General features: G+C 39.6%; 2 protein-coding genes across 6 annotated transcripts in view; both read left to right on the top strand.

Annotated features, from left to right (window-relative positions):
- dennd2b (DENN domain containing 2B) overlaps positions 1–3,151 on the top strand; it is an 82,994-nt gene extending 79,843 nt beyond the window's left edge. For both annotated transcript variants that reach the window (XM_088334403.1, XM_088334402.1), the window contains exons 18-20: positions 928–1,167; positions 1,364–1,450; positions 2,820–3,151. In XM_088334403.1, coding sequence (XP_088190529.1) covers positions 928–1,167; positions 1,364–1,450; positions 2,820–2,854 — 362 coding nt within the window. In that variant the 3' untranslated portion in view covers positions 2,855–3,151. The remainder of the gene's footprint in view (positions 1–927; positions 1,168–1,363; positions 1,451–2,819) is intronic.
- Positions 3,152–4,601: 1,450 nt separating this feature from the next.
- trim66 (tripartite motif containing 66) overlaps positions 4,602–25,095 on the top strand; it is a 31,225-nt gene continuing 10,731 nt past the window's right edge. For 2 of the 4 annotated variants that reach the window (XM_088334392.1, XM_088334389.1), the window contains exons 1-9: positions 4,602–4,709; positions 11,686–11,883; positions 12,948–13,143; positions 18,806–18,929; positions 19,192–19,308; positions 21,615–21,729; positions 21,946–22,092; positions 22,252–22,369; positions 23,617–24,404. In XM_088334392.1, coding sequence (XP_088190518.1) covers positions 11,875–11,883; positions 12,948–13,143; positions 18,806–18,929; positions 19,192–19,308; positions 21,615–21,729; positions 21,946–22,092; positions 22,252–22,369; positions 23,617–24,404 — 1,614 coding nt within the window. In that variant the 5' untranslated portion in view covers positions 4,602–4,709; positions 11,686–11,874. Of the gene's footprint in view, positions 4,710–11,471; positions 11,884–12,947; positions 13,144–18,805; positions 18,930–19,191; positions 19,309–21,614; positions 21,730–21,945; positions 22,093–22,251; positions 22,370–23,616; positions 24,405–25,095 lie in introns of those variants that run through there. The other 2 variants (XM_088334391.1, XM_088334390.1) reach the window with 2 other exon arrangements.

Genomic DNA, 25,095 nt, shown 5'->3' with positions numbered 1-25,095 from the left:
CTGCCAGAAGACTGCTCTCTGGTGGCTTCGCTTTGCTATTGCATTCCTTCTTTCATTGTGATTAACAGCAGCTGGCATTAGTTTGTATGGCATTTTCCCCTGAAGCAACATCGACCCCTATGGCTCGCGCCCACGAGGACAGGTTCATGTAACCTACATGAATAGAGATTTGTCTCAAAAATATTTATACACGTGTTGTTCAGATCCACAAAACTTTTTGCGATTTACTTAAGATCTAAAAATCATATGTCTTGATAAATGCACACGTATGATTAAACATATCATATGTAAACTCATATCATCTCATCAGCTGCACCGCTTATCCTCAGTAGGGTCGCGGGGGTGCTGGAGCCCATCCCAGCAATCATCGAGCAGTGGGCAGGGGACACCCTGAACTGATTGCCAGCCAATCGCAGGGCACACAGGGACAGACAACTCGCTCGCTCATTCATACCTAGGGACAATTTGGACCGGCCAATCCACCTGAAATGCATGTCTTTGGAATGTGGGAGGAAACCGGAGTGCCCGGAGGAAACCCACGCAAGCACGGGGAGAACATACAAACTCCGCACAGTAAGTCCGGTAGCTGGATTTGAACCCACACAGGAGGTTCCCAAGACCTTAGAACTGTGCCGCACACGCGCTAACCACTGCGCCGCCGTGCTGCCCTGACTTGAAGGTAACAAACATAAATTAATAGAGATCACTTGTTCATTGTTTCCATGCTCGGCAGACAGATAATTTACAAGCTATGTCTCTAAATCTGTTCTGTGCTGTCATGAGCAGCGGGTGCATTTTATTGAGGCCAAACTTCTGTTTCCCCTTAGTAAGGGGGCTGCTTCGGGCTACTTAAATAACCATTCTTTCCTTCAAAATGTTGTCACCCAGCCATTTTAAGTTACGTTCCCCTTTTATGTTTTTGCACAGAGTACAACTCTTTAAACAGTTTGGTGTCAGAGGCCTTCATTCGCTTCTTCCTGGAGACCATTGGCCACTATTCTCTGTTCATCACTCAAAATGAACGCGGCGAGCGCCTTTTCCAGAGAGAGGCTTTCCGCAAATCGGTGGCGTCCAAAAGCATTCGTCGCTTCCTGGGTGTCTTTATGGAGTCGCAGATGTTTGCCGGCTTCATTCAAGATCGTGAACTGAGAAAGACACGAGCCAAAGGTACACTCCCAGTTGTTCACATTGGTTTGATTGGATTTAAGTTTATAGAGTTTCCTGTCACAATGGCTAATGATGTATGAGTGTGCTCAAGGAAACTTATTTTTTCCAACTTAAGTTCATTATCACCTCCTTTGTGCACCAGCTGTAATTTTTATTGCTGCAAAAGTACTGACCTCTAGTGGCTGTCCTGTGTTAGGTTTGTTCGAGCAAAGGGTGGATCAATACCTGGAGGAGTTGCCAGACACTGAGCAGAGTGGCGTTAATAAGTTCCTCAAAGGCCTAGGTGAGGTTTTTTCAAACAATTGGCTTCAGTCATTAGAGACCAAACTGTTCATTTTAGTGATTTGTTTTTCCACGTGGATGGTTGCTTTCTGTGTTTGGATGTACTGTAGCTCAGTGTTTCTGAACTCGTTCGATTTTAGGTCACACCATTCAACCATTTTCAGGCAATTGATTGCCACTCAAAATGCTGTAAAACATTCAGTTTACAATCAAACAACGAAATATCTTCTATCCCCACCCAACAGCCCAAAACATCAAATAAAAAGACATACACAAGAGTTAAAGTAAAATAAATAGGAATGATTGATTGAACTGGAAGAAGAGATCAGGCAGGGCGTTGACGATATCTACTGTGTAAATTGAGTTTGTGTTTTTCTTTTTCTTAGCATTATTTTGCCCAGGCAGAGGCCTTTGACCCACTGAAAATGGGTCCACAACCTGCTTTTGGTTCCTGACCCACGAGTTGAGAAACTTTACTCTAGCTCAACAATGACCCAATGTTAAAAAAGAAGGTAGAATATACACTATACATAGCCATGACATTATTTGTTTGAAGCCTGCTTTTCAAATAACCTAAATCTGTGTTTTTCAACCAGTAAGACCTAGTCTGGTGTGCTGTAGGACATTTCCCAATTTTATCTTTGTGAAAAGTATGCCATTGCTTAATATTGTTGCTTTCTTCAAGGGATCAGCCTAATAACTGTAACATTCATCCATACCAGTAGGTGGCAGCAGAATACAGGTTTTTATTGTATACTAGTTATATGCTCATTGAGAAGTATAAAAAAATATATTTAATAACTTTTTTGTTTGTTTGAAGAAGTTGTTTATAATTGTTAAAAATAAATCACATAAAGTAAAAAGATGTACATAGTTTTGCAGATTCTAATGATTATTAAAAAAAGAGTCAATTTTTATTAAAAACAAATCTGCTGGCCGATTGTTTTTGCACAGAAGCACGGAACACAAAATACACAGAACATAAAATTTTAATTTTTTTTGTTTTGTTATTTTGTTGTTTTTTCCCCCCAAAAAAGATATAGTAAACCATTGAAAACCAGTTAAACATTTTGTAAAATCCAAAAGGAATAACCCATATAACCTCCATAGACACGGTGACTACAAATGATAAGAAAAACCTTAGACTGTTGATTTAGACACACAATTATTTAAGCTTTCAAAACAAACAAAAAAACATTTGAACCTGGTGCCTGAATTCATTTTAAACATTTTCAACGAGCGGTGTGCCCGGAGAATCTTTTTTAATTTAAAAAGTCTGCCTGGGCTCAGAAATGGTTGGGAAACCCTGATTAAAATTATATTACAATATCATTCCTTTCTAATCACTATGATTTGTTTGAATGTTCCAGGAAGCAAAATGAAGTTTCTCCACAAGAAGAATTGAGACAAGCCTGTCCTGCATCTTTGCATTATATTTTGTAAAATAAAAAAAAATGTACAGTACATATTTCACAGTGAGCTGGCCTTAATACTGGTCAGAATATGATTTGTATCTACAGTGTGATGGTACACAGCAGTTGGCCCTCTCAGAAACCACTGTTGTTCTTGTAAAGCGTGAATGTGATATGATGCACAGGTGGTATGTGTTCATACTACATCGGTTCAGTTCTGAATTGTCAATCTGGTCAACATATTTTGCAATCTTTGATTAAAAAAATAAAAAATATGATATTTACTAAAAGTGTTTCAATTCAATGCCTATCGTTAGTTGTGCTTAATAAACAATCTTTTTGTGTCCCAGAGAGAATCAGGTCACGCCCAACATCCACCGAGGCCCCTGCAGAGATCCCATAAGAGCTGCCAGGTCTAACCGCAGAAGCGTTAACCTAATTACGTTTGCTCTCGTCACTGGTGGCTGTCAGCACCATGCTCTCTTTAGTTCCCCGTTGTCTCGGGATGACATGTTTGGTTTCTTCTACTTGTCTGCAATTAACTCTTACCTCCAAGTGACATAAAATCACTATGTGCAACGACGGTTGTCTTACCACCACAGGGTTCCTGCGGATCTTTAAAGTCTTAAACGGCATTGAATTCATTATTCTAAAAAAAAGGCCTTAATTGGCATTAAAATGTTTTAATTCCCATTTTAGAATGTCTTAAAATGTGAACACATCAATAAGATTTATATGTGTTTGTTAATAAATCTTACTAAATCTTTTTAATTCTTTTGAATTAAAGCACTCATCTGGATGCAGTGTAACCAGGGGGAAAGTAATGAAAAGAAGCTGAAGACAATTTGGAGGTATTCATGGACAAAATATAAAATCAGAATTTAGATATTTTTTAGGCCAGCAGGGAAGGCCTTGCAGGCCCTGACAGCCAACCACTGGGATTCAAGCCAAAAAGTTTGCCCACTCGTTCAAACGACAATAAATGCCACGGCTAGCAAAAAACTAGTGCAAATATGTCGAGTATCATCAATCAGAATTTTATAAATATTATTGTATTATTATTATGATATTGATCATTCATCCATTATCTGCACCGCTTATCCTCGGGAGGGTCGCGGGGGGCTGGAAGTCTTTCCAGTGGTCTTTGAGCTGTGAGCAAGGGGACACCCTGAACTGGTGATGATTATTATTATTACTACGGGTAAAGTACTATACCGGGGTAGACTGAAGTTTATCTTGTCAACAAACAGAAAAGCTTGCTTTCTTATGCAACAGAAACGTTTATATTCATTCACAAGTATTTTATATTACACTTTATTTGGTTTAATTCCAATTACTTTGTTTTAAAATTATCAATTTATTTCAAATTAATTAAGTAATGTTAATTTATAAATATGTTATGTTATGACACGGTAACACGGTTTCAGCTAACTAGACAACTACATCTAATAAAAAGTTTGCTGTTGATTTTAAAGTTAGGGAATGAAATTAAAAGAGGATTCATTTGCCTTTTACTTGAACAATAATATAATGTACATAAATGTTTTGTATTTGTGTTTTAGGGATTAAATTGCGATTTGATTTTTCTATTTATGGAATGAGCTTTAGATGTATTGATGTTTTAATGTTTTAAAATGTTATAAAAACAAACGTTTAACTCTGGAGTTATGCAATACAGTATGTAAAAAAAAAATCCACGAGAATTCCATAGTCTCGCGATATACACTGCGAGATATGATGCTGCCAATTTTGGACGGGCGGCAGAGCGACATCAGGTGGCGGTGACCGAAAAACGGAGATTCTGATTAAAAGCAAGGTTAAAACACAAACATCTACTCACGGAGAAAGGTATGAAAATTATTTTTGGGGTTTTTCTTTGGAGGGGAAGATTGGGGGCACATTGAAGCTGTGATAAAGTCCCGGCGGGACTGGAGCGATACACACGGAATTGACACACACCTGGAAGGACGTTTACTTCAGGATTCACCTCATTAGCACATTTGGACTACTCTTAGCATTATTTAGTGAACATTAGTCATGGACTTTGTGTATGTTTGTGGTCTGTCACAGATAGTTAGCAATGTTTTTTATACTGCGCCATTCTGCGGGGATAGATAGGTGCGTCATCTGCCAAAATGTGCGCTGATGTTGAAGCTGCAGGCGCTGATTGCAGGGGGCGGGGCGTATGTGTTTTGAGTGACATCGCTGTCTTTGCATTAGAGATTCACCTAAGTGCTCTTGTTTAACTTTTAAGGTAACCCCCCCATGTGAGCAGGTCGGTGCCGAGCCATGTCTTAATAATATCTTCCGATTGTTTTTCCTCATCCCTTAGTTACCTTGTTAGGCTTCTTTATCAATGAAAATAATATTTATTTTTTGTTTTTTGTACTGAGTCTCTGGACCTTTTCTCTGCCAGTATACTCCTCAACTTCCATCCATCCATCCATCCACCCATATCCTGTGATGCATATCCTTGCTGTGCTGGATCCCCTCCCAATTAATCTGACATGCATGTTTTTGGAATGTGGGAGGAAACCAGAGTGACTGGAGGAAACCCCAAAGGCACGTCAAGAACATGCAAACTCCACACGGGGTGGCTGCAGTCACTGGAATTGAACCCTGAACCTCCGCACCATGAGGCAATACCCACCGAGCTGCCATGTTGCACCGCTCAACTAAAATTTTGAAAAATGATAAAATTAGCCTCAAAAGAACTATCTAAACAAATACAAGTTTTTGTTTTTTTAACCTGACCATTATTTATGGGTATTACTGGACATCTGCTAATTAATATATGTGTATATATATATATATATATTATCTCTCTCTCTCTCTATATATATATATATATATATATATCTCATCTCATTTCATTAGCCGTACCGCTTATCCTCATTAGGGTCGCGGGGGGGCTGGAGCCCATCTCCGGGCAGTGGGCAGGGAACACCCTGAACTGGTTGCCAGCCAATCGCAGGGCACACAGGGACAGACAACTCATTCGCTCATTAACACCTAGGGACAAATTGGACCGGCCAATCCACCTGAAATGCAGAATTTGAAGTAGCCAATAAACCTGACATGTATATTTTTGGAATGTGGGACACCAGAGTGCAGACACGGGGAGAACATGCAAACTCCACATGGGGAGGTTGCGGTAGCTGGACTTGAACCCAGAACCTGCGCATTAATCACCCACCCGCCGTGCTGCTATATGTCTATATATTCATCCATCCATCCGTCCATTATCTGCACCGCTTATCCTCAGTAGGGTCTCAGGGGTGCTGGAGCCCATCCCAGCTATCTTCGGGCAGTGGGCAGGGGACACCCTGAACTGGTTGCCAGCCAGTCACAGGGTACACAGGGACAGACAATTCTCTTGCTCATCCACACCTAGGGACAATTTGGACCGGCCAATTAGCCTAAAATGTATGTTTTTGGAATGTGGGAGAAAACTGAAGGGGAGAACAAGCACACTCCACACAGAAGGTTCGATCTCATGACCTTAGAACTAAACCCTGTGCTGCCCTATATATATATATATATATATATATATATATATATATATTGCATAAATATACAAGGGTAGTAGGGGCACCATCCCTGTGGTGTGTTTTGGGCAAGTACAGCCATCATATTAAAAATTATTAAAGGTGCTGTCCAAAATTTGAAAATTGTATATAAGTCCTGTGCATTGGAACTAGCTGGTGCCCTTTTTATTCCAGTGTGCCCACGTGGAAAGAAAAAGACTCAATGACAACCGACTAATTGTGTTTTCAAATTGGGTCCATAGGCGCACCGCGGGGAACAGGATTGCTCTGAGCTTCCCACAGCAGCACCCAAGGATCTGAATTTTGCCATGTTTGTAGGTCAGGCTCCTGCAGAGGTTGTTGTCAGGCAGAAGAACACCTTCAGTCTGTTTTTCTTTTGCTACACATTCTAGATGTGTGTCTGAAATTAGGAGGAATTTTTTGTCAGAGTGCAAAACAGCCAGTGAAAATGTTTGAAATACCTCATTAAACGTATTTACTTAAAATAAATAAAATCTCTGAAATTGCAAATACCCAGGTTTTTTTTACAATCTTTCAGCATCAAAACCAGAATAAACATTTAATTCGATTCTGATATTTCGGTGAAGCGGAATCAAGCGCAGACACACGAGCTGGATGACAAGAGTTTATTTGGGGTCAAAGGGAATGAACAAAAACCGCATGAAAGGAAGGAGAAAATGAGTAACCAAAGAACACTGTCCTAAAAACACAGAGCTGGTATATTTTAAAAAATCCAGGCTAGATTGACAACATGCAATTCATGTAGGAACTCAGGAACCTCAAGGGCAAAGAACAAGCCCACAGCTTTTGCTGTCAGCACAGTCCTTAAATGTTGTAATTCTGATTGGATACAAGTGCAGTGATGAGCAACAGGAGTAGAGTTCTCCAGTTCGTCTGCCTGTTGGCGCCCTCTTGAGGTACGGGGCCGTGCTGGATCCTAACGGATCCCGCACTTCAGTAATTTACCCCTCATTTTATCATTTTTCTCTCTTTTCGCTCTTGTGTTGGATTAAGTAGGTAAGCGCTTTTTATCACACTTTTTAAAAACATTTTAAATACCGTATTTTCCGCACTATAAGGCGCACCAGGTTATAGGGCGCACCCCGAAAAAATAGTTTTTGGTCCTATTTTTGACATACATAAGACGCACCGGATTATAAGGCGCTACAATGGGAACGTGGACAAAACAGTCAGATAGTTCAGTCCAACTTATTACCCCCTTAACATTCCGAAAGCTTGCAAAGACGCAAATACGTGTCGAGAACACGTGCGGATGCGGTGTCCGTAAGATGTCACTCAAATGCATCGTTCCATCTTTCAGAAGGTTAAAGTCTTGGGATTCAAGAAATGCTAACCATTCCTTAGTATCTATTTTCTTTTTCGCTCGCAACTTTACTGTGCATATGACAATAAACACTTGGAATTGAGTTTAATTTAAAAATAGACACTCCATTCCATCCATTATCTGCAGCGCTTATCACAGAAACATCGAGTTCAGTCTGAAACAAGATACAGGGACAATATAAAACCCGGAGTAGCTCACCGAAGTCGTTGTGTTCATAATAATGTGCAGCCAATGTCCTCTTATATCTGTGAGGGTAGTAAATCCAGGAGAATACAATATTTACAAATACAGAATAGAATTTTTTTTTTCTCTATGCCGTCAGCCACATGCTATACGCATTCATCTTTTTCGGCCAATTGCAGGCTTTGTTTGCCGTTTAAGCCAATGCCAGCCTGTAAATGATAAAAAGGATCCGCCCCTTGACCTCCGAATAACTTTAGCCAATAGTGATCGATTCAAATGATGATTGACACATTGGTTAGCCAATGAAAAGCCGGTAAATAAATCCCAGCATACACCGCGTACTACTTGGCACATAAATAAGGCGCACTGTATTATAAGGCGCATGGTCAGCTTTTGAAAAAAAAAAAGGCTTTTAGGTGCGCCTTATAGTGCGGAAAATACGGTATACAGAATGTCACAGTGTCCACAGTGATGATATAATTTTGCTTGCTCATATTCGATACAGGAAAATACGGTCTACAGAATGTCACAGTGTCCACAGTGATGATATAATTTTGCTTGCTCATATTCGATACAGGAAAGTTCAAATCTTACTGAAAAAATAACTGATAGAACGTGTGTTTGTATTTATGTTTCACTTTTACATATGTGAGATTATATTCTGTTGAAATGCACAAAATGATTGATTTTGCCAGATCAGGAAGGAAATCTGCACCCCCAAAATCTCCAAATACAACGATCCAAGTTTTGAAAACGGCCAATACACTGCAATAAACCCTTTTACAAAAATATTGTGAAATAAAGTGAATAAATAAATAACATTTCTCCAAGTAAAAATTACTAATTCAGATTGAAAAAAAAAAATTATTCAAAATCATGAATGAAAAAGTAAAAAATAAACAGTAAAATGAGAAACTATATTTTCATGATATTAAAAGCTCAAAATCAAATAAAACAAGAACATAAGCGAAGCGAATACTAGGTAGTAATATATATTTTACAATATTTTCTTTAACAATAAAAACAAATTTTAAAAACGAAAATAATACTTAAAATGGGGCATTGTTATTCTTATTATAATTTTTTAAATTGAATAGTGATGATTAATTAGTTTATAATTTTAAAGGGACACTGTGCAATATTTGACGACTCGATGTCACTCTCTTGTGCAACCAAAAATGAATGCTACAAAGAAAAAGTAAGAATACAATCTACAGGGGCTCAAAGTGATCATAAAGCAAATTATCACAACCTTTCACAAGGGTTTTGGTTCCTGAAGCAGCAAGATGACGGACAATCATGTCAGCTTTTACTAGGTGAGCCTGGTGGTATAGAAAATAAAAATGAATCTCTCCACCAACGAGTATTTAAATAATACACATTTGTATGTTAGTTCATGTATTTTTAATCCAAATTAGTACTGTTTTTGGAATGAATGACATTTTACCACGAGGAGGGACTAAATAATGCACTTTGTCCCTATATAAAGCCTTATTATAGAACAATTCTCAGTATTTACGTTTTACCAAAAAGCAAGCTAAAGGAGAAGAGAAATTATATTTAAAACGAGCTGTTCTATGCCAGTGGTAATTTTTTTTGTCACGAAACAGAAGCTGACGTTTAATCAGTCAGTTTAAATTGCGCCTTCACCTTAGTCGGTCTGCTAGAGAGTCTTAATTGATTTCATAATTTTAGCCAGGGTTGCAGAAATGTAAGAAAGTCCCTTTTGGGGTTTATCAGAGACTGACCTGGTTTGGATGAGCCACGTTAGCTCTTGCGGGCCTCCTGGCTCGTGCTGACACAGGATTGTCGAATGCGCAAGACCACAACCGCATGCATCCTGACCCAATTCACATTAATTTATTTTCTGAAACGTTTATTCTAATGAGGGTCGCAGGGAGTGCTGGGCCCACCCCAGCTATGTCTTTGGAATGTGGGATGAAACCAAAGTGCCCATGGTAGCTGGAATCGAACCTGGGACCTCTGAACTGTTTTGCCAATGTGCGAATAGCAACATATTTGCGTCGCTCACGGTTCACATTTCACGGATCCCTTAACCGCCTCGGTTGTCGAGGCCCTACAGAGGACGCATCTCTGGACGGCTATTTTCATTGCTGAGTTGTCCTGGCCTGTTTTTGGGTCGTGGCAAAGTTGGCATCGGACCATTCCTTGATGTTGTCGGCCTAGTTGTTTTTCAGTCTTTCTCTCCTCCTGCCCCCTTGGAATGTGCCCTGAAGAATCATCTTAGCCAGTCCTTATGATCTTGTGACATGACCATACCACTGCAGTGTTCGTCTGCACAGTCCATAACAATTATTCATAGGGTCCAATGTGCCCTCTGATGGTGTTGCACACTATTTTGTTTGTCACATGGGCTGAGAAGAGAATGCTTTGAAGTTTCCTGTAGAATCACATTTCCAAGGCCTGGATTTTCTTTTCCAGTTTTGCTGTGAGAGTACAAGTCTCGCAAGCATAGAAGAACATGAAGGTAACCAGCGCTTGCCTCAGTCAGATCTTTGTTTTTACTGCTATGTTCTTGTCCCTCCTGATGTATTTGGCAAGTGTGGCTGTGGTTTGATCTGTCCTGGCCTTGATTTCTGGTTTTGAGCCCTCTTCTGAATTGGCAGTTCTAAGATTTTTGAATTTGGTGTCAGGTTCAAGTTCTTAGTGGTGATGTTTGTGGTGACACCTTGGGAATGGTTGCTCATTACTTGAATCATTACTCTTGTCGCTATCGTATATTTAACACAAAACATCACCAAGCCAAGTAATTAGAAATACAAACTCACTAAATGAACCAACCCCGTAAAAAGTTTGTTGGAGTTAGGTGGTCTCTGTGTCAGGTTCTTGAATTAGGGATCTATGCATCTTAAAATTCTGTTGCCAAAACTCCATGGCAGCAAGTTGTCTACGTTCTAGCATGAGGTAGTTGACCCATCTCTACGCTAATTAGTTATAAGCGCAAAAGTTGTGTTTGATTTGTCTTTCACTGTATCTTCGGCGGGCAGGAAGCCTCGTTTCGTGACAGTTGCACTGGCAGACAGGTAACTGAACCTGCTCATGTGAATCAATTTACCTCTTCAAAGTCTCAGTTCGAGTTCAATCTGAAACATAGTAGTGTCGGTAAAACAACAATGGGTAAAACCTAATGATAAATATTTTTCTTTCTTTGCGGCCTGGTACCACCTACCCACAGGCGACACATGCTTTATTGTATCAAAAAGAGATTCCGGTACAATTTTGTCCGATCAAAAATTATAATTATCTAATTTCCACAAGGGCAGCACGGCGGCGCAGTGGTTAGCGGTACTGAGGTCATGAGATTGAACCTCCTGTGTCGAGTTTGCATGTTCTCCCCGTGCTTGCGTGGGTTTCTTCCGGGCACTCCGGTCTCCTCCCACATTCCCATAAACATGCATGTTAGGCTAATTGGCCAGTCCAAATTGTCCCTAGGTGTGAATGAGCGAGCAAATTGTCTGTCCCTGTGTGCCCTGCGACTGGCTGGCAACCAGTTCAGGGTGTCCCCTGCCCACTGCCCGAAGATAGCTGGGATGGGTTCCAGCACCCCCGCGACACTACTAAGGATAAGCGGTGCAGATAAGGGATGGATGAATGGATGGATGGATAATTTCCACAATTCCGAAAATTATGCCCTGTCTTATTGTAACAGAAGTCACAGTATGAGCCATGATCGCAGCAGATGAATTTCAGTGTGACGCCCTCCCTCTCTTTTTCTCCTTCGCTGCAGTGAAGTGTGCGTGTGTGTGTGTGTTTCCTTCCATTGGATTAAGTGACAAGGGAGAGCGCACCGTGAGGCTATTGTGTAAGCCGTCACCTCCAGGGTGCAGTGCTTTCTGCCTTAGCGTTCCCGCTGCCGAGGTACCTGGCAGCGCACGCTTGTCCCCGCAAAGGTGAAGCTGTTTTGCCAAAAACAGAAATGGAGAAGGTAAGGTTTGATGATTTATTCGTCTGTGAGGATTGTTGCTTCAGTGCTGCTTGTGCAGGGGTTATTTGGCAATCTGAAATGCATGCAGAAATATTCATCTAACATGCAACTTGCTCATTATTTTTAGTCTAATTGTTTTCTGCTAAAAGCTTCACAAAAGTCAAACAAGTACAATTATGATTGAAATCTAATGTTAAAGTGCCTTTCAAAAGTAGTGTGTCCCAGAAACATTTTGACGTATTGAAATATTTTCGACTTCAAACCTATAGATAAAAACTCGGAATATTTTCTAAGAATCAACAACATGTGAGACACAATTGTGAAAACTGCCCAAATGTATTCAACATTTTATATTGTGCTAATAAATACAAAAAAAAGGGAAAAAAAACTTGCAAAAATCTTGCCCCCTTTGATTTACCTGTAATACTTCGTACAACCTCCTTTTGCTGAGATCACAGCTGCAAGTCTTTTTTGGGTATGTCTTTATTAGTTTTAAACATCTTTACACAGACATATTTGTCCATTCTTCCTTACAAAAACAACTCAAGTTCCTTAAGGTTAAAATGGTGAAATAATGCATAGCATTATTCAGGTCTTTCCACAAATGCTTTATAGGATTGATGTCTGTAATTTGGCTTGGCCATTCCAACACCTCTATGTTATTAGTTTTAAACAATTTATTGTGTAAATGTTGCTTTATGCTTTATGTAAGTTTGTTGTCCTGTTGGGAGGAAATCCTGCATCCCATTAGCTCTGGTATTCAAAGGGCTTTCTTCTTGCCACTTATCAATAAAGGGTGATCATTGGCTTTTTAGTTGATTCTCTGATTAGTTCTGCCCTTGTTATGGCTAAAAGTTTAGAGGGACGGCCAAGTAGGTTGGCAGTGGGTTAATGCACATTCATATTATTGTTCAGACAGAGCTCCGGGAGATATGTAAATGTTGCAAAATTCCAATATTGTATCCCAATATTTTCGCTAGGCACTGCATATCATGTCAGTAGGTAAACTAATAACATGGAGGTGTTCTGCTGAAGGTGTTATGTTCTGTTTTTGGCTTCTTCAGAGTTGCTCGGAGTGCTCGGCGATGTCGCTTGCACAGAGCTTGTGCACACTCTGCAACAAGTGGTTGTGTTACCAGTGCACGGATGTGCATCAACATCCGAAGGGTACAGTGTTGTCCCAGTACGCAGACCTGCACGACCAGCAGAGGCCTGACCATCCCCTGAGAGGTTCAGGCTCCCTTCCGACTAATGCTTCAGGCAAGCTCGTTTATGTAGAGTTCGTATTCCATTGTAGCACCGTGACTTTGCTCTTGCAGATAATGATGAGCGATTTGAGCCAATCTCATTTTTCTATTATCTTTTTTTTCTTCACAATATCTTTTATTTTTATTTATGTACTAATTTAATATTGGACTTTTCAGTACTCTTTATTATTATCTTTTTAAAGTAATCCCTCGTTTTTCGCTCGGGTTGCCTTCCAAAAACGTGTCAAAACCCACAGAGTAGAAAACCTTTATTTATATATTTATTTATTACTCAAGAACAATCCCATTCTAAAGGCTGAATTATTTGTTTAACAAATAAATGTACTGTATTTTATGATTTTTTTTTAACAATTTATGTACTGTACTGTCAAATTATAATTTTAAAATTAATTCTGCCATTTTATTGCACGAACGGATGGACTAAGGACATGATCCACCTTACATGATACTTTGCTGCCATCATAAGGACGTTATGGAAAACTCAATTTACCCTCTGGTTCTGTCCTACAGAAACCATATAACTTTTCATTATCAAACTTTTTTGAAGAAGTGCCAGGAAGCCACTAGGGAGTGCCAAGGCAGGTTAGCTCGTGCGTTTCCCGTTTTACAGACCTACTTCCATACTATCGTACTATAGTTTTTTTACTATGCTCTTTCGTAATCCCTCAGTCCTCCGGCACCTCTTTCCCTCACCACACATAGACCTCTGTTAGCAACCAACAACTTCCTCCATGGCAAGTGCTCATAGTAAACCCGTGATTTAGCTTGATAATATCAGTAGCTCAGGAGGTAAACAAACTGGCATCCTACACAATCTTCTTTGCACGTGTCAAATATAGAAACAGATTAAACTTATCGATTGGTTTTCCGTTGTTTCTTATGGCGAAATTTCATCCGAGAAACGACAAATTCTCGATACGAGCTTGATCCGGGAACAAATTGATCTCGTATAAAGAGGGGCCACTGTATTATAATAGATCACAAAATGAGAAAAAAATATTTAAAATTTAAAATATAACTAAATGATCGTTTTAGTAAAACAATAATTAGGATATGCTATTTTTGTAAAGTAAGAGTAAAACATTTCTTTTAGTAAAATAACAACAAAAATGCCCAACAACATGCCCAGAAAAATCCCATCAACTTGGACAAAAAAATCACATTGAAAATCAAACAACTGCTAGGAAATAAAATGAGATATTAACAAACAGTATATGGATAATGCTCTTTTTAAAAAGTGTCACCCAAGAATAGATTTCCAAATAATTATTTAAAATGAAGTTCTGTGTTAAAAAAAGACTCATAATAAAGTTACAAATTCTTCTACAAAGGGAACTCAAGGGAGATTTCAAAACTGTTTTCTAGATTTTGCTCTAGATCAAACGTTTTCCCTAGCAGCTGCTCTTTCTCGGTTCACGGATCATTTAACCGCCTCAATCGATGAGGCATCACCATCTGTGGTGTATCTTGGGCGAGTACAGCCTGGCGGCACCCATCCCTCTCTAAGCCAGTTTTTCATTGGGGGTTTGCTCCCCTACATGAGGCAGATAGTACTGGTTTCCATGGTTACAAGTAGCTGGAGAAGCCTCCTGATCTCATACAGCAACATGTTTGTAAACAAGTTTAATGTAGCAAAGCTGCACGTGAATTGTTTCGGCAGAACTTGCTGCCAGATATATTTCCAGATATTCAAGGAAAATAATGAAAATGACTACCATAATGTATGTTCATCTTTCTACGTACGCTTTTACAGGATTAAGACATTGCAGTTAAATATCACAAGCCACGTGTACAAGAGATCCATTTAAAAGCATTAATATAATTATCATCATCTACAAGAACAGTAACTTTGATGGCTATAGTATTTTTTCCATGTCAGCTAAAATTTGTCAGCCTACGCAAATCACTAGAAGCAGGTGAGGCGCAACCGCAGCTGTAAAGTCACTTCCGGTCTGCTGCTGAATTTGCAAAACACAGCTGCCCCCATATGTTCATGAATTATTCAACTCATTCTTATCTACTAATTAAATATTAATCGGAGTATGGTATTTTGACTAGTACTTGCACATACAATTGAGTCCTGCCTTAAAATCCCAAGCAATATTACCCAAAATACTCAAATAAAATCAAATGTGCATCAAAATTAAACTCAAACTAAGTTATTGAAGTAAAAGTAAATGTGGCTCATCCGGCCTACTTATACATATTTATACGTGAACAAATAGATTTTCTAATCTGTGACCTCGAACTTTATGCACCAAATTTATCAGCAACAGATAAAAATTTTTTGAAGAGTATTACCGTTTGTTGATAAAAGAGTTTTGACGTCGTTTCCTGTCACTGCAAGCTAAAGTTTAAAAACAAAACAAAGTAATACTCTTGGAACAACATAACTTTGCCTGAGTGAAGTCTGGTTAGCATGGTGCTAACCATAGAAGTTAACAAATACAACCAATGTTGTATTCGACATTACATACTGGCATATATTGTTTATCCTCTGCAAACACTCACTCATATTTTGACATCTTCCTGTCAACTGTGAACCTGCAACCTGTATTTTGCCGTCTACAGGTTATCATAATGCACAAAACAGTAGCAACATAAATTCTCTGAGGGGGTGTTGAAGCATGCTTTTATATCTTCTCATTTAGATTATTGTAAGGCCCTGCTCTCTGGTCTTCCTCAAAAACACATTGCCAGCTTCCAGCTACTACAAAATTCAGAAGCACGTGTACTTATGGAGGCTGAGGTGGATCACATTACAACGGTTTTAAAATCGCTGTGTTGGCTCCCTGTGCAATTCAGGATCAGTTTTAAGGTGCTTTTACTAGTTTTTAAATGTCCTAATGGTCTTGGGGCATCCTATCTGTCTGATTTGCTTTTATTATATCAGTGCTTGCAGTCGCTGAGGTCCTATGGCAGCGGTTTGATGGCTTTTCCTTGGGTGAGGACCAAAACCTATGGTTAAACTGCATTCATCCACATTGGTCCTCATCTATGGAAAAGCCTGCCGGAGGACATCAGGTCACATTTTTCCAACAGAGTGAGGCATATCTGTGTGAATACAATCACTGCTGAGAGACGCTCGTGCGCAGTTGAGTATCTGTCTCCAGCGCTAACATTAACATACAGAAATGGAGGTGTCAACATCAAGTACGTGTACGAAAACCTTTTAGCCAGAATACGATGTATAAAAAGACTATTTGCACATGATGGCTGTAGCTCGTTGGCGCATGAACATTTAAAGAGATTAATCGGAAAGTTGAATGAAACAGAGTCTGACTCGCCTCGGTCAGATTCAGGTAACATTTAAGTGAAAAGGATTTCGATGACAGGCATTGTACATTTTTATATGCTTATATATTGCCAGAAAAGAGTGTTGCGCCAGAGTGTGCCTGACAAACACATTTGAAATGAAAATCATGCAGTTAAAAGAACAAACGTTGGTTGTAAAAAAGTTAAATACAACAAGTTTTTAAAACCCTTTGGTTTAAAATGGTTTATAATTAATAAATACTTTAGTTACAGACTTTGCGGTTGACCACTGTATGAGGTTTATTTATGGATTTCTTCCTTTACTGACCAAGCACAGCACCTGATTGGCTTTACCGTGAATCTGTTGTAGGGTCAATAAAAGCTTTATTTTTCATTGTACATATTTTCTGATTACCGTCATTTTCCACATAATGAAATCAACATCATGCTAACTTAAAACTTAATACAATTCTCCGATGACTCGACTAATTGTTGCAAAAGTCAGTGACTAGTTGTCTATCAAAATAGCCGTTTGTCGCAGCTCTAAATGCACCCGTTATAATGACCAAAAAAATGTCTCTTAGAAATGGGTGTAAACGGTTCGTAAAGATCCCTATTTCAGTCACATCTTTGTTTAAACAAGTGTCCCAGATTTGTAAAGAGGCTGTAAGATTTCATTTTTCGCTAATATTAGCTTGACGCTATTTAAAGAACCTCAAGTGAAGTGGCTGCTTATCTAGAGCACTCTTTTGTCCACTGCGCTCTTCTATGGTGATTCGTTACGGTTCTGAATGGACGGTGATGAGTGAGAAGAGTTGGCTGACAAGATGTGGTCAGTCACAGCGTGGAACAACGCTGCTCTTGAAGGCAACATTAGCGTGTGCTGGTCGGCCAAGGTGAGACGGCTGAAGAAGATCAGTGATGACCTATTTAGAAGTGTTTGAAGGATATTTTGGAGTAAAGTTGGCTGCTGCATTAAATAATTGATAGGATGGCACAAAATAGTTTTCCCTGTCTTTGATACTCAGATTTGTCTTGAACCGCTTCAGTCGAAATATTTCGTCTGCAGCAAGGTATAATAAGCAATTGTCATTCCACATTGCAACTAACAATTATTTAAATAGTCGACTAGTCACCGACATTTGAAACATCCATCCATTATCTGCACCGCTTATCCTCAGTAAGGTCATAGGGGTGCTGGAGCCCATCCCAGCTATCTTCGGCCGGTGGCCAGGGGACACTCTGAACTGGTATCCAGCCAGTTGCAGGGCACACAGAGACATACAACTCACTCTCTCGTTCACACCTAACGGCAATTTGGACCGTCCAGTTAACATGACTATTCGCTCGCTCATCCACACCTAGGGACAATTTGGACCCGCCAATTAACCCAAAATGTATGTTTTTGGAATGTGGGAGGAAACCGGAGTGCCCGCAGTAAACTCACGCAAGCACAGGGAGAAACTCCACACAGGAAAGTTTGATCACCTGACCTCAGAACTGTGCCACACACGCGCTAACCACTGCGTTGCCGTGGTGCCCAACATTTGAAACAATTAGTTGAATAATTGAATAATTATTTGTTTTCTCTTGAATTTAGCAGGAAGTTGATCTAATTGTGTGGCAAATGATAATAAACACAACTAAAATAGGTTCAATGAAGAATACATCTAATACCAGTTATGCATCGTGCTTGGTTAGTAGTGACATGAATATATAATGAACCTCTATCCATTTATCAGGGGCAGAAAAATAGTAAATAAAAATCAAGGTTACATTTTTTTATCCCTGTAACCAAAAAAACGTGCTCATTAGCAGCAGTAGAACAGTAAATAAAACACATATGATGTAGTACATTCAGTGGTCAACTGCAAAATCTTTAACCAAATTACTTTACGATTCTTAATAGTTGAAAATCAAAGGTTTTTAACAACTGGCATTATGTTTTCACAACTGACGTTTATTCTTCGGACTCCATGCATTTAATTTTAAATACATTTGTCAGGCACAGTCTGGCATTATGCTGAAGGTCTCTTTTTTGGCAAAACATACACAAAACAGAATACACTATGTATGTCCGTATTGGCTTGTACGTTACTTGAATCTTATCGAGTCAGACTCCCTTTTGTTCAACTGTCCGACTCTTCTCTTTTAATGTCAGTGCATTACTGATCTAACACCATCATGCACAAGGTCTGCTTTCCAAACTTTGCTAGTAGGCTTTATTGAACGTATCCGGGCTTAAAATGCTTAATTCATTTCTCAATGTTAATAAAAATGCTGTAAATAGAGTAAAGGGGGCCCATACAACATATTTTTATTCTGGGTTGCTTTGTCTGAATCAGTAAGCTGTTTTCAAATTCCTTTTGCATCGCCTTTTTGTGTGTGTTATGGTATAGGGTCACATCCTTGTTCGCTCCTCATGTGCAACTCTCATAGACAGCAGCCCCTGGAGTTGCTTTGTGAGTCCTGTGACCTCCTGTGCTGCAGCAGCTGTCACCTGTCCTCCCACAAAACGCACAGGTCAGTCCTTTCCCTCACACAAGGTCATCACATTAAAGTCCTCAGTGCAGGTTAAAAAGTTCCTTGTCACTTTTATCATTAGTATCTGTATAAAAAGTTCCCCTGACTCGCATCAGTTCACTACTAATGTGCTTTTGTTGTCGGGAGATGTCGGACACTAAGGTCACCTGCATCCTAGGAGGAAAACATTTCCTTCTGGTGTTGTTTATTCATGAACCAGTCCGCTGGTAACTGCTGTGAACGATACACCAAATGTATGCAGGGTGCTGCAAATTGGGAAGGCTCTGCAGGATCAGCGCTGGCTCTTCGAAAGCCTGATACTGCAGGTGGAAGAGAGAAGGTCGGCAGTAGAGAATACCGCAAAGCAGATAGAGGACAGGTAGGTTCAAAACTGAATCTTTTTTTCTTTGTTAAATTCAACTTGCCAATGTATTTATCCTTATTTTCAGACAATTTGATTCATAATCCAGCACTCTGTTTATGATTAGTTTTAGTCAACAGGGATTGAGCTCTACCTCAAATAGCAAGTACAGTTATCCCTTGTTTTTCGCGGGGGCACATTCCAAAAATATCTCACGGTTGTCTAAACCCTCAATGTAGAAACATTTATTTTTTTATCTATTATATATCAGTTAGGTATAATATATCGGACTGGACTAAAATAACAACTATAGATATACAAATAATAAAAAAGAACACAGAATTGCAGTTGAATGAATGAACGAATGGTCTTTATTTACATTATACAACATTTCAACAAAATTGGAGGGCTTTTCTTTCAGTGTAATAAAGCGACGTAGAGAGCGGCTGGTTAGCTACACGCTAGAATCGGTGACCCTTGGGCTGAGCCAGGTCTCTGGGAAAATACATCCGTCATGTAGTAGCCCCTTCAAACGAGTTGAAGCTCCAGGTCATCCGTTTTATGGATAATGGATCTGGCGTTGGTGAGACACAGGCTCGGTAGGGGTGGCTTGTGAGAGTTCATACTTGTGGTCCCACTATTGCTTTCTCTCCTGAGGCTGCCCGAGTCTCTTCCCGGACCCGATAACAATCTAGGGACAACAGGTGATCAGCATTCCTTTAAACTCTTCTGACTTTCCTCAGAATCTGATAAATTTATTTTCAATGTAACGAGCCGCTAAAATATTAGCTGTCGCCATGCTTTGCAATTTGTTGTCCCTGGACCAATTGACTTGTGTGCCCGCCCTGTTCTTTGACTGACAGCATACACCAGCCAATCACAGTTGCGGACACAGTCATGCCAATCCAACACACACACACACACACACACACACACACACACACACACACACACACACACACACACACACACACACACACACACACACATAGCCCTTGGTGACCCTAATGATAGCATTTGCTGTGTGTTGTCTGCTGCAGAACAGGATGCAAGATGAAAATCTGCAAAGTGTGGAAACCTTAGAAAGTAAAGTGCTATAAAGCAAGGAATTACTCTACCAATTAACAAATAAAAATGTTAGTAATTAGCGACACAAGGCCATAAAAATTCAAATAAGTTTTTTTTTTTTTTTTTTTTTTTTTTTTTTTTTTAGAAAAGGCTAACTCCTGAATGAGGCTATGTCTCTCACATTGACATAACCTAAGATGCTACCACTTATTTGATTATTTTGTTTCTGCTAAATGTTATTGGACTATTAAAACGAAAGAAAGCTGCACTTACAATTTAAGCTAGTTTCCACGTATTACTTTGTAAATATGTATGTATATTCATCCTCAAATAATTTTATCTCTGTTTTCTTTTTAAAATCTTTGTTACGTGTTGGTGTTTTTTATCCTGGGGAGCTATGTCTAATCTAATCTCACAAACAATGTTCACGTGTAATTCTATTCTATTCTATTCTATTCTATTCTATTCTATTCTATTCTATTCTATTCTATTCTATTCTATTCTATTCTATTCTACAAAACGATATTTTTAAACTTTGTTTCGATCCGAGCACAAAAATACAGAAGTTGTACAATTTTGTGTTATTTATTACAAAAAAGAAAGGAAAAAAAATGCAACATAAGTACCGGTAGCTATCACTATACTGTGATTGTTGTTTAAAAAAAACAAAAAAAACCTTTGTCTATCTTCTGTAACTCATCTCATCTCATTAGCTGCACCGCTTATCCTCAGTAGGGTTGCGGGCTGCTGGAGCCCATCCCAGCAATCATCGGGCAGTGGGCAGGGGACACCCTTAACTGGTTGCCAGCCAATCGCAGGGCACACAGGGACAGACAACTCGCTCGCTCATTCACACCTAGGGACAATTTGGACTGGCCAATCCACCTGAAATGCATGTCTTTGGAATGTGAGAGGAAACCGGAGTGCCCGAAGGAAACCCACGCAAGCACGGGGAGAACATACAAACTCCGCACAGTAAGTCCGGTAGCTGGATTTGAACCCACACAGGAGGTTCCCAAGACCTTAGAACTGTGCCGCACACGAGCTTACCACTGCGCCGCAGTGCTGCCCTATCTTCTGTAACTATGAATTCTAATATAACAATAATGGAAACTATAGTAATATTTTGAATAAAAATGTTTAGGCTTTCCCATCCACTATCGACTGAATCGTGTGGCCTCTGAACTTTACACAAGTGGAACCATTTTTTTGTCCTGCCAAATGAGATTTATTTCCCATTATCTGTCTTTTGGTAGAGTTCATGGAGTCAAGATTGCACACAGGAAGGCTGAGAACCAGATTAAGATGGCAAAGATGATTATGATGAACGAGCTTAACAAACGAGCTAACCTATTAATAGAGCAACTGGAGGTAATTACTTTCTCTTTTTCTTTCCTTCTTATCTTCTTGACGGTTAGCGATTGTTTGAGAATATTATCAGTCCTGAGAAAAAGCCAAACGAAAGCCCATCCTGCTCAGTAAAATAATCTGAAGACGAAAATAGAATGGTGGAGTCATTGATCAGTGATTGCTCCGTGTGGGCCAGTAGGCACAGGAGACCATAGTTATGTTATTGTTTTTGTGCAGAAAATCTCTGAGAACTTCCAGCAGCATCTGGTGGACCAGCTGCAGGGGGCAATTGAGACGTGTGCCCAACTGGATCACGTCCAAAAGTTCATCAACTGGGCAATGACGCATCACTGTCAGGGCCCGGTGCTCTTTAGCAAGAGACTGGTAAACTCACATAATGGTCCAGGAAAAGTCTGGAAAAATACGACATGGTTTTGGTCAATGAGCTTCAGAAATTCCTAATAAAAAATACACCACATGGTTTACATCATAACACCAGTCACTGCAACAGCCAATAGGCAAATCCTGCTATTTTCCTTTCAGGTTTCTATGCAAATCCAGGAACTGCTTGACTCATCACTGCAGTCTGAGGCCTGGAGTCCAGTAAAAATCAAGTTCAATTGGGATGCCAGCTACTGGACCAAACAGATGACCTCTTTTGGTAAAACCCCAACAATCCAACAATTTTGTTTTCTTATCAACACAAATAAGAACAAACACATTTTTGGCATTTTATTGTGCATACAGAGCATAGAATTCACATATGCAGTCACTTTATTAAGTCATTTATCCGCTAACCTATTTCCACTCCCACTGTAATTTGCTGCTCCCTTGAGGATAATGCCATGCTTTCGTGGTTCAATGAAAAACATAAAGTACAGACTGATAAAGCCTTATATTGATATCCTGTTGGAGCTTTACCAAGGGTATCATTTTCCACCATTTGAGTAGTCATACAATCAACTTACGGGGTAATCTTAAAAAAGATCTAATGGTCATTAATATGTATATTTGTCTTGTTTTAAGACATGTTTAACCTCTTTCTATAGGAAAATAAGAAATATCCTTGAAGTGAACAAAATTAGCTGATTTAGGTGAAGGTTTTTGTCATTTTAAGAATTATTTGTTACTATCACTAAATTGCTTTAAGGACAAAGTTCTTATGATTTTCAAGCCCTTTCACTCTAAACTAGTGTAATTAGGATAAAATCTAACATTTGCCACAGTAGCGAAACGTTTTCTTATCCAAGTCATTTTCTAAGACCAAAGACACAGTCAAGATAAAGCTCTGGCATCTGAATGTTTTTATTTAATTTAATTTTCATATTCGATTGTATCACATATGTGATTTTTTTAATAATAACATTTTTCTAATAGGTTTCGCTTTATAAACGCTTATATCACGACCACAAGCAAAGCTGGGAGAATACAATTACAGTAAACTGACTTAACGTTGTTCTGGGTTTTGCACAGTAGTAGCCTTTTACACAAGATGAGAGGGGTTGCCAGTAGGAGCCCCAAGAATGTGTTGGAATTCTCAGAGAAGGAAAATTAAGGCGAAACACCACATGATAGAGGAATTGATATTTTAAAATGGCCACAAGTTACAAAAAGTGGATTCAGCTTTTTATGTGAAGTGATTAGAGATCTGCTTCAGAGGAAATATTTGATTTTTTTATTGTTATTTCCCCCCCTATTTGATAAGAAGTTGATAAAATCTTCAATAAAGAAATAAAAAAAAACAGCCAATTTTCTGCAAATGAGGTTAGATGGGTTTTTTTAATTCTTCATTGTAAGTTTCAACTGCTTTAATACCTTTGATAAGAGTGACTCTAGTTATTTATTTCATTCCAAAAAGGTCTGAAAAACTTCTTTGTCGACACGTTGTACTATTACTCTGCTATGCAGGCCAGCTGACTGTGGAAGGTGGAAAATGTCCTTACCCTCAGAGCTTGTCTTGCTCCACTGTCCTGAGGCCACAGCCTATCACATGCATGGCTATGTCGCCCAATTGCCACAAAGGACGAGAGTCCGCCTGTGGCTACCAAGTGTGCTTTGAGCCACAGGTGTGTTGCTTGCACAGCGTCCCTTCCAAGTCAGATCTGGAAAAGGGCCCGCTAGGAGGTCCATTCTACAACCCTAGCTATGTTCCAAACGACCCTGGGTGCCGGGTGCAAAGCCAACAGTTGCTGAGGTGCTGTGACCTAAGTGACTCCACTGCTTTACAAACACCTCCCCAATGCCCGTCGCCTTCATCGCATGAGGGATTGAATAAGATCCATTGCAATCGTGAACCTACATCCCAACTGCAAGAGACCGCCTCAGAGTCCCACTCGCTTACCAGATCGTGTTTAAGTTGGCATAACCAAAGTGGGGCTCTTCCAGTCAGCAGCATTCAGCAGAGTGCAAACCCACCTGGGACACATTCGAGAGACTTCCAGTGTCAGGAGAAGTCGGCCAGCACAGAGGGTTTCCATGAGGTGCTCAGCAAAACAGTGGTGGAGCAAATTCATCAATGCAGAGAGGAGAATCATGGACCAACAGTTGTGACAGAATCTGCGGAGCCACCGCATGACAGACGTAAGACGGGTCCTGTTCAACAACCACAATTGCACGTTTCTCCAGCTGCAGGGCTGAGAAAGGTGCAGCAGAAAATCAGCCCTGCAATAATTCCACAAAGTCAACCGAAAAGCCGGGTGAGATTTTTATTTTGAAACATATACTTTAGTCATACACTCTAATACCAGCAATGCAGGGGACCATATAACCCAACATAACACACGATAGACAAAGAAGCTTGAAACTGATTTTGGGGAATGTCTATTATTTAAGTTCTTGTTTTTTTGAGTTTTGAGATAAAGTTATGGTCCCTCTTAAAAAAACTTTTCAGATTCAATCACATATTCAAAAGCTGGCTGGAATGAAGGAAATGCAATTAAGCTAATATCCGCGCCTATATGTAAGATGGCAGCCAGGGGATGATTGATTAACTTGGCTGACGTAAGAGATAGCAACATGATTCATTTTTAATTAGAATCTGGAAAGTCTTTTAACTTAACACTGTCTAATATATTGCCAGAATGCTCATTTCTCTCAGCTGACAGCTTGCCTGAAAACAGATGGCACAACACAAAGTAGCATGTTCTTTTGACGAAAGAGAACTGAATGCTGCATCTCAATGTAAATCATCCAATAATACGAGACAACACAATGCTGATAGATTGCAAGGGAAGTGAGCAGTCACAATCATTCCTCAAAAAGTCCTAGGGATGCTTGAGCACAAACACAGAGATGCATTGTTTTTTGTCACAGGCTGTGAATATAACATAAAACCTCTTCAGCACATTAACTCATGGAGTTAACCTGCAATTAATGAGCTCCTCAGGA

Source organism: Urocampus carinirostris, chromosome 4 (genome assembly GCF_059441175.1).
Source record: "Urocampus carinirostris isolate Australia breed hairy pipefish chromosome 4, RoL_Ucar_1.0, whole genome shotgun sequence".
Lineage (NCBI taxonomy): Eukaryota > Metazoa > Chordata > Actinopteri > Syngnathiformes > Syngnathidae > Urocampus > Urocampus carinirostris.
The sequence above is the reverse complement of the archived record's forward strand: the minus strand, read 5'-3'. Positions and strand labels throughout refer to the sequence as shown.